Consider the following 10,105-nt stretch of genomic DNA (forward strand, 5'->3'; position numbering starts at 1 on the left):
TCTCGATTTTCTAAGCAATCTACCCATGAATTCCCAATAGTTTTTACTTTGACTGAAATAAGCACCCGATGGTTCAAATACAATAACTTTATCTAACGAGGGAGACGTAATAACAGTTTAACTAACTTACGGCCCTCTAAAACATAGTAGAGGGAAAATAAACAAAATCACAAATAATAAGCAAAATATTCAAGTCAAATATGCTATGTACTAAGAATCTCATGGGTCTATGATATTGTACGTTACAATAACAAAAATTGCACGTAATACAATATATAAATCGATGGAAAAAGTTTAAATATGTATAAAGAACTTAATGGGGGATTGACAAGGTAAAACGCTTTCTTCAAGTCAACCAATATAGGAAAGTCAGTATCTCGTTTGTTGTTTATCAGTGTTTTCCCAACTTAGTTTTATGGCAGTGGTTTTAATTTTATTTGAAATAGATGAAATGGACCTACAGCTTGATGATGGTCGCTATGGTCCCTCATCCTCTCAGCAAACAAACATTCTTCAAGTTCTGGAAACCATAGCAGATATGCTTCAGGATGATTTCATGAGTGCCGTGTCAGCTCTGACAATATTCACTGAGCAGCTGATTGAGCATGTGCTGAACCAAGTAGACCGTCGAAGGAATAGATACAAGTATCGTAGATTAAAGTCAAGAAAGCAGAAACCTAATTTAAATTTCAAACTTTCTGGATCTCTAGCAGGAGGCTTTACTCCGAGACTTTCGAAGTAAGTGGGAACCAAAAATTGTGTTCTTGGTGATTACCATGGTTACTTTTTCTTTGTTAGATGAGTTAAAGTTTTGCATTTGCTAGGAAATCTCCATGCCATTAAAAATTATCAGCTTGTAAAATAATTTTGGTTATAAATCATTAACAACTACCGGGTAAGATTTGAATTTTAAAAAAATGCACCTTATTTTAGTTTCAATGTATTTAGCACCAAACTACTAACTGGGGATTCTATTTTCACGTCTCCTACTGGAGACGGGACCGGCATATTACGTGGTCATCCTAGCCTCGTGAAGGTCTCGCCATTTGCAGGGCAAAGGAAATACCTTATTTTCTCATTCATCTTAATACAGTGAGTACTGGTCCGGCACAGGAAATTGGAACCCGAGGCCTCCCGCTCTGCAGTCAAGCACTCTACAGACTGAGCTTATCCTGCTGCGGTTAAAAGATATTATTTAATATTGCGTTTCATCTTATTAAGTTGTAGCGTGGTCAGCGATGAAATATCTCGGCTTTGGAGATTAGCTGTTCTCAGTCCACGAATTACAGCAGTAGGGGATGAAGGAATGTTTGATGCGCTAAGGACTTTAAATGGAAGAGGTATTATCTTTAAAAGGAGGACATATGTGTGTAGTGCACTCTGCCCTCTCAAACCTCTACGTTGTTAACCAGGCAACTGGCATGCAACTTTGTAAACAATTTTCAAATTTCAGATTTCTGGCAAAAATTATCTATAGCTTGAATATAGAAGGCGCACTTGTTTGCTGAAGAGATAAAAACAGAGTCGGATTTGGTTGGAGAAAATTTGGCCACCAAACGTGACGAACTTTATTTTCAAGATCTGCCAATATATAATAAACTAAATATCTCTTCAGCAAAGGTGGGGGAAAAAACCGCCACCCACTAAGAAAAGAAAGAGAAACACACTAGGAATTAATTCGCAGGCAGGCGAAAGGGGAGGTGGTGGAAAATGCTGAAAATTTGTTCAAACCAGCGATGTGAACAACGTGATGGTGAGCGATAGAAAGGGGGCGAGCACATGGAAAAGCGCCCCTAAGAATGATATAGTCCGGAACGCCCTAAATTCTTATTGGCTGGAAATAAGATAGGCTTGAACCTGCCGCCTTGGCCTGCAAACCATTATCAAATTCCTTGCCATAAAATCCCATTATGATGTCGTCATAAAGTGTCTTTTTAACTACAGTGTAAAATCCTTCCTTTATCTAAACGGTAAAACTACCCACTTAAACGATTAAAACCAGTACTAGCCAAATGTTCGATGCGAACGGCCCTAGAACACTTCGAATTATTCTGAGACGGAAATGTCATACGCTGTAGTCTAGGATTTTTTAGCATATTACATTGGCAGAAAAATGGGAATACCGTAAACTTCCGCTTATAGGTCCTAGGTTATTACTACTTCGGAAGAGGTTTTAGGGGGGCTTTTAAATGGAAGGGCTTATATCTGGGGTGGGGGGCGCTTATAACTAGACTAAAACTAAACGGTAAAACTACCCAACAGAACGATTAAAACCAGCACTAGCCAAATGTTCGATGCACACAGTCCTAAAACACTTTTAATTATTCTAAGACGGAAATGACATACGCTGTAGTCTAGAAATATTCACAAGAATACAACTTCGTTAGGGGTTTTAGAGGATTTATAAACGGAAGGGCTTATACCTGGAGGGGAGAGGGCTTATAACCAGGCTTGAAAAATGCGTTTCAAAACAAGCTACAAAGCAGTGCTGATCAAAATACTTTTTGAACTCACTCTCTCCTTTTAAGTTTCAAAACGTCATACAAGATTGAATTCGTTTCAGCACAAGATAGAGGGGGCCTATAACCGGGGCAGCTTATAATCGGATGTATTCTTTTTTTTTTGCTTACAGGTGGATGGGCCTATAACTTGGGGTTGGACGGCGGGGGGGGGACTTATAGAAGGAAGTTTACGGTATCCAACTTGGGCCGGAAAAACAATATATTAGAGCATACCTTGAGTCTTTTGTATTCTGTTTCAAAACTTTCAAGCCGGTGTAATGAGCCTATAAAAACGAAAAAGATTAAGCATCGCTAAGCAGTGTTCTTTCGAGAAAGAAAGTTTGGAATCAAACGCAAAGCAATCTACAGCACAATCTACGCGAAGAAACAAGTCATTTTAAGTCTGGAGTTTCTGGGAATTCCAGTGATGCACAAAATTCCCAACATCTAATACATGTCTTTTGTTTTTGTGGTTTGCTTTTAGTTTCTGAATCTCTTGTGACTGGTCAATTGCACCGATGGATTGGCCTGGAAGTTGCAATGAAATTATCCTCCCTAGACTGGAAATTACCAGACTTTCAGCAAGTGCTTAAAGGAGAATGGACTTCCATTCCTGTTGTAAACAGCTGTATGGCTATCCAGTTGACCTGCCAATCAAAGAATGCATATGTGTCTGAGTTGATGGCTCTGGATCAGTGCACCAATGATGTAACTGCGATTACAAGTACTAAAGATGATTCAAACATCACACTTTCATTTTACAACCCTCACTGCATTGCATTCAGCACTCTTTGCAGCATTGATATTCACTCAGTATGTTCCATGATCGAAGCTCTGAATGTCGCTGGTGATCACCAACCTGCTGTGCACCTCGCTGTGGCAGTATCATACGCTCTTGTTTCATTCTACCAGAAGGTTCTCTTTGGAATTAATAATGTCTCTTCAATGCCCGTGTCTGCTAAATGCACGCTGGGAACAGCACCGTACCAAAGTGTAACAAAGTCAGGCTGTGACCAGGAATCTGATTTTCCAAAAGAAATAGATGTTTCCAGCGACAAGCCATGCACCAGTTCCATTTGGCCAGAAGATACACTTTTGGCGATTAGTACATTTGCATTCCTTTTTGAGTTGTTGTCACAAAAGCCTGACTTAGTTGATGCATCCATTGCAGAAATGAGAACCAAGCTAAGACTTGTTAGTTCTTCGGCCAACAGTGTTCTTGACTGTCCCAAGACAGCAATGTCTCTGAAATTTCAGTTAGGAGTAGTGGGATTGTGTCTGCAGAAGTTGCCTGCGTCATCTCTACACCATGAGGTATGAAAAGAATAATATTCAGCTTTTTCACTATCCTATAATGCCTCGCGCCTGGAGGGGGTAAAGATGAGTCAAAACTAACACGGCTGCCTGGGAGCAAGACCTAACAACAAAGTTAAAGTCCTTTAAAGACGTTTCGAAAATGAAAAAAAAGTTAAGTTAAAGCAGTTGTGTAAGACCTTATGTGTCGCTATAGAAAAGATGTTTTGGAAAGAAAGCTCATATTAATGTAATGCTATAGGAATCTCAACATCTGCAACATCTATGGTCGCCGAGAATGATGAGGTGATGAAGTCAGACATATCCATTTCGCAGATACCTTCGATTGCTGTAAATGAACATTAGAGAGAAGCACGAAGCAACGCGAGTGTCGCGCAGCAAGAATAGTTTTTCCCACATTAATTTACAGGTTGAGCACAATATTGGAAAACAATCCTACTTGCCCCCCAAAGCGCAAAGCATTATGGGGTGAGTGAAAAAAAGAGAATTGGTTATTTAGGTGTGCGTTATTAAGTTTCTTTTATTGAAAATGTCACAACTAAACAACAAGAGCGAACAAGCCCGAAATGTTAACAAATAAATATGGCACAGAGAAAGAAGACAATGCTGTAAGATAATATAGTGGTTGGGGGCCAGACTTCAACTGTAGGCCTGTTCCAGTGGTCCCCCTTCTCAATCAACTGCCTCATGATGACTGTCCGTTGATCAACGGTATCCTACGGTGCTATCTTTTTCTACTTTCTTGAATTCTAGTTACCGGATATAATTTGGAGTGTTAGAGTTTGGAATATACTTTTCAAGTGACGTGTAGTTTTGGCACTTGTGTGTATAAGACAACACGCAAAGTGACTCATAGAATATTATTTTGTACCATGACGTAGCTTAAGGAAAACTGCGGAACTAGTTTCTAGCATAATAGAATTTAGTATAATATCAGACCCAAAATTTAAGGCTTAGATTTTATGATGGGTTCATTTCGTGTTTGTGGTTTATTTTTATTTCTTTTCATTGTTTTTTTTTCTTAGGTAACTCTCCTTGACAAAACTGTTGCATCAGTTCCTGAAATATAACCGTACTGGAACTGTTTGGAGTAAAAGTTAAAATTGCCTCTGGAATGTTAAATGTACAACTTCACTAAATACATAAACTTTTATTGATTGTTTGGTTGGTGTGGGAATGTCGTTTTTTGTGGCTTTTCTGTACCCTGACTGATCAATAAATCTGTGATTTGGGATGAAATCAAATTATATTATATCCAAATTTCAGTAAGGAAGTCAATGGGACAAAAGAAAACAATTAGCTTACTTCTAGGTATTTTTTTGATTTCCTTTTATAGGTGGAAGAGTACCATTATGAATGCTGGCTAACGTACCAACTGATCTGCTGTGGTCCAGCAGATGCTGACCTATCGTTCCTCACACATCTTGGACAACAAGTTTGTCAGGGTATTGCCAGGCCCAGTCTAGTACCCCAGTCATCGCTATCACGGGTGATATTCCATCACCTGTTTAAGAGTGCACCTGCAATACTAAACAATACTCTGTCAGAACAACCAAATGTTGGTCTGAAAGTGGCGCTAAATGTCCTGTCTCATGTCAAAAAGTTCACTGTCAGAGATAGCTCTTTCACCTGGATGCTTTTTGAGTATGCAAATTGTAGACTTTGGGCTAAGCTAGCTGAGGTTGTTCTTCTCTCGCTGTCTGACTCTTCAGAGCTTTTGGGTGAAGGAATGAGTCACATTCTTCATCCCGAAGGGATGCTTGGTGCCAAGTCGATGGAAAAGGCATTAATTGACTGCAGGCCATCTAACAATGTTCTGTCATGCTTGCGGCTCACTGAGTTGATATCCGAAAAGTCCTGCGTGGCAAATTGTCTAGGACGGGTGCTTAGCGAGAAAAAGGGTAACTCGATAGAAATTACACAGTATAAGGTACAAAAAGTTCAAGGCTCCATGATAAAAGGAGAAAGTTCCGAGCTGGACATTCCAAGGATGATAATGAACTCTGGAGCGGAGAAGGCTTTGAAGCTCTGTGCTGTTCAGATTGTTGTGCATAGTCTGTGGTTGCAGAGGTTTGCCGATGAAGGTCGCGTACGTCAGATCTATTCTGCCAGGTACGTGTTCTGATCAACTCTCAGTTTAACCTCAGTAAAGCGACACAATACCGCTCATCAACTGTGAACAATTACCAGGTGGTCAATTTGACAGGTTTTTATTGGTGACAGGCTTTAAAAGGCTAGCCAAAGGTACAGAGTACAGGGTACCTTTGGTTCTATAGTCTGAAACACAACACCAGCACCAGCTACACCCGTAAATCACACTTGTAAAAGTTTTATTGCAATGAACACCATGGTTAAAGAAATCGCGTCTTGAAATTGCAGCAAGTCTAATAGGGAAAACATTCAATCCTTGGAAAGCACGGTAGTATGCACAACACAATTGGATTGAAATGGAACCCACTTATTTTACAATCCAAATTGAAAAGATGAAACTGCTTTCAGAGGTGACAACCCTCTACCTCCTTTGCCCCACCCTGCTTAGAGATCCTTCCTTCACCGGGAAACCTGGCACCAGTTACCATGGGTTTAAATTTTTTAATACTTAATTTCAGATTGAGTGTTGTTGCTGACTTAACGTTTACTTTTATTGTTTAACAAATCTGATATCCATTGCATTTAGTGCTTGGTGGCTAACAGACCTTGTTGCCAGTTCTGGAGTTGAAAGCCTGGAATACCTTGTTCATTACAAGGGAGATGTCACAACTATCCTCAAACAAGACGACCTGCTGGATCTCTGCGAGAAAGTTCTCAAAGTAAGCCAATGGATTTTGAAAGAAATGCGAGGATTGGGACAAGGAATTATTACTTCCTGTTATGACCACGGGTTTCTTTTATTCTGTAATGCTTCGAATCTGTTTCTTTTTCAAAGCAAAGTTGTGCATTGTCAAAATTTGGTTAAAAATACCTTTGCTAATCTATATATTCAATTCATTTCACCTGAAAGCCAGGTCTGCGGTGTACTTGCAAGAAAATTGCATTTATTTGTTAACTTTGTCCCTGCGCGTTTGTTCTTTTGCCCTTTGATCACTGTAAAGCTGATTTTAAATGAATCGATTGGAAAGCCGTAGCTGTCATATCATTTTTTTATTGCCCAGGTACGCGAGAGTCTATAGTCTTTTTCCCCTTCTGTAGTTGCCTACCATTCTGACTCCAGTTTCTTTATACAAAAAAAATTCGTCAAGTGTGACTAATATCATGACTGTTGTACTTAAGATTGAAATAAGGTTCTCATTTATCATTCGCAGAAGCTTGAGCCGGAGACGCAAGTGAAATCCATTGTTCAAAACATTCTTCTCTCGTTGCTACAAAAAGCCAGTCAAGCTCAAGCGGAAGACAAAATGATGAGCATCATTTATTTTTGCATGTATGTACTACAAGCTAACGTTTTTTAGAATTTCAGGAACTGAGTATCCTGTGAACCTCTAAGTGCCCCCAACTACAAGTGACATGTGATGGGAGACGCTTTCTAGAACTAGTTGGCGCTTTACAATCAGCAGAAGAGTACCTGTAGATATTCGAGAGATTCTTGCGGCAATTACACAAAACTAAGCTTGATTTAGGTCCACTTTGAATGCTAGAGTTTTGCCTTGCCTATGACACGATGAGGTAGAATACGACGTCACCTCTTTTTTGTAATGCTGTGTTCTTTTTATTCTTTCCCAAGATTTCAGGTAAAGAGGGTCTTCAGGTTAACGTGCACTAGTTAATTTAGAAACATACTCCATTTGATGCAAGAGAGAATGATATTCTCTCTTGTTTGATGCCATTTTTGCTAAATGAACGGGGTTGGTATTGCCCCAATTTATATCTAGCAGTAAATAGAGGTTCCCTCTCTGTGAAGTAAAAAATAAAATCGGTTTTAAACTTAACTTCCCTAAAGCCTTAGGTTCAGTAGATCTTAGAGAAATGTAAAATCGTAATTATAACTGAAGTTAAACGAAGAAGTCTTCCGGCTAAAGCATTACCTAAAATATAAGTAAATGTTTAATAATATAATAGGTGACAGAAATATGCAATTTCCTTTCAGATGTTCATTTAACTCTATACGTGAATAAATTCCTGATCTGGGCTTCTGTTCGGTACAGAAGCACATGAGAAAAACAGAACCTGTTCTTAGTAAGAAGTGTTTTTTAAATCTTCCAACTGGACAACGGAATACTCGAGTGCTGTGGTTTTTGAATGACTGAAACACCACGGACCACTTTCATTATCAGTGGCATACGTTTTCGTGGCTTTGAGAACGGATTAGTTTACGTGATTCTCTGATCTCATTGTGATTGGTTAGTTACTTTAATTTGGCTATGGTTTTTGAACGCACTCTATAAGTAGAAAAAGACGGCAGGTAAACCAATTCCATTTCTCAACACACGCAAATTCGAACTCAAATCTCTATTTCAAAGTTCACTACTTTACAATAAAAAAACATTCTTCTTCCTTATTCTAGTCTGAGGAAGGAGAATAAAAAGTGGTTTCCAGTGTCTTCGAGTTCTTGTGTGTAATTTCTCGTACAATGATATTGACTGGGTTGGACTGTACAACTCCCATGCGCTGTCGTCGTGCTTTATCCGATGGATAGCGCTATCCAATATTTGAACAACAGGGGTTACTAATTGTCATTTCTTTCCAAAAAGGGGGATTTATTCGGTCCTTACAATACTACTTCTACACGTATTTTTTTTAGCGCCATCTACAACCTTAGGATGTTGAACCACTTGACAACAAAAGGGTCGTGATTTTCAAAACCTTGTAAGTTTCATCTGGACTTACTGTGTGTACTTAAACGAGCGCCCTGGTGCTTATTAAATTTTTAGACTTATCAATTTGAGGGAGGTACTAATTAGGGGAGGCGCTTGTTTTGGTAATGTATTAATTTTAGGAAATAGAGGTAGTACGTAATCTAAACATTTCTTTCTTTGTTTACTGCTCGAAAAGAACAGACGAAGAATATCATAAGAATCAGTTTTTCGGGATCTCTTTCAGATCTAAAATTAATAATAATTATCAAAACAAATGAATTAACCAGCATTAGCAAGGTCAAAAAGTTTCACATCAATAAGCGCCCCATTTGTTTACTAAGCAATGTGCTCATTCTAGCTTAAGGTATGTAGAGTTCGTCAATAGATATAACACTGCGAAGATCATTACTTCACCTGCACACATTTCGACACGCATTTCTAATAAATAGGGGGAATCGATGTGCACCTCAGCTGGATTTAATGCCGTGGATTTGTACTGGACTTCAAAATCTTCATAGCAGCAACTCATTTGTTCCGTTCCAAGTGCTCATCGATGCCAGCAATGGAGTGCTGGTACATTACAAGGAAAGGCTGGCTAAAGCAGAAAAAGACCTTTCAGAAGAGAAACTGTGGAAAACTAATCTGTTTATTACACGACTTAAACCAGGGACCACTGATGAGGATTTAATTGAAATATGTAGTAGGTGAGTACAGATTTTGTGAGTACATTCACACCAGAAATCAGATATATGCTGACCGCCAGAGAGGCGCTTGAAGTAAAGCCTGAATTGACTTCTGATACACTGCTAGACATTTCTTCCAGTATTTTCATTGTGTTGTAATATCAATGTTGAATTGTAGGTGTCAATGTTTGAACTGTCAATCTTTGAAACCCTTTTTAAGGCCAAGTGTTAGTACATTTAGGGTGAAATGTTATTTAGGCCTTCTTCACACGTTACTATAGTCTCTTACGCAGCCGTTTTTGTTTCGTCACGCAACGCTCCTCTCCAAGATACTCAAACTACCTGAAAATTGTCTTCAGTTTGTTTAACACATATTATGCAGGTTTAAACATGGGAGAATAAAAGTCTGTAAACAAATTGCAATACAGCCTCTTCCATCAAACCATTCACTGAGGGCTTTCTATTATTTTTTTATATGCGCTGTAGTTAAGATCGATCATGCTCAACCTGCGTATGAGTTAAGGTGGCTCGACTGGATTTTTTTAGGGGGATACCTCCCAAGTTTGAGCCTTAACTACGTCGGCATGAGTAAAGATATGGAAAAAAGGTTACCAAAACTGTATTATATAAAGATGAAAATTTCTTATGATCTGGGTTTTATTGCAATCGGAGTCTCCATGGCAACGTAATGACGCCATTACGTTTTTCATTTATTGTTGTGTTTCTCTGTACCAGGAGTTTTTTGAAGAAATCGCTTGAGGGCGTATGGACCTGCCATAATTGCCTCCATTATGGCAAAGATTGAAGAAATTCT

At 38.9% G+C, this 10,105-nt stretch overlaps 1 protein-coding gene across 1 annotated transcript; it reads left to right on the forward strand.

Annotated features, from left to right (window-relative positions):
- The first annotated feature begins 443 nt into the window (after nucleotides 1-443).
- Nucleotides 444-9,371, forward strand: LOC140936645 (uncharacterized). Its single transcript, XM_073386139.1, has 7 exons — nucleotides 444-738; nucleotides 1,222-1,340; nucleotides 2,986-3,815; nucleotides 5,152-5,927; nucleotides 6,493-6,625; nucleotides 7,118-7,236; nucleotides 9,058-9,371. Exons 1-7 carry the CDS (start codon nucleotides 452-454, stop codon nucleotides 9,314-9,316), a joined length of 2,523 nt encoding a protein of 840 aa, XP_073242240.1. The 5' UTR covers nucleotides 444-451; the 3' UTR covers nucleotides 9,317-9,371.
- The last annotated feature ends 734 nt before the right edge of the window (nucleotides 9,372-10,105 follow it).

This window comes from Porites lutea, chromosome 5 (assembly GCF_958299795.1).
Source record: "Porites lutea chromosome 5, jaPorLute2.1, whole genome shotgun sequence".
NCBI classification, from domain to species: domain Eukaryota; kingdom Metazoa; phylum Cnidaria; class Anthozoa; order Scleractinia; family Poritidae; genus Porites; species Porites lutea.

Coding starts and splice junctions, on each gene's coding strand:
- LOC140936645 (XM_073386139.1), top strand. CDS start 452: ATGGACCTACAGCTTGATGATGGTCGCTATGGTCCCTCATCCTCTCAG. Junction 739..1,221: donor TTTACTCCGAGACTTTCGAA/GTAAGTGGGAAC, acceptor CATCTTATTAAG/TTGTAGCGTGGTCAGCGATG. Junction 3,816..5,151: donor CGTCATCTCTACACCATGAG/GTATGAAAAGAA, acceptor TTCCTTTTATAG/GTGGAAGAGTACCATTATGA.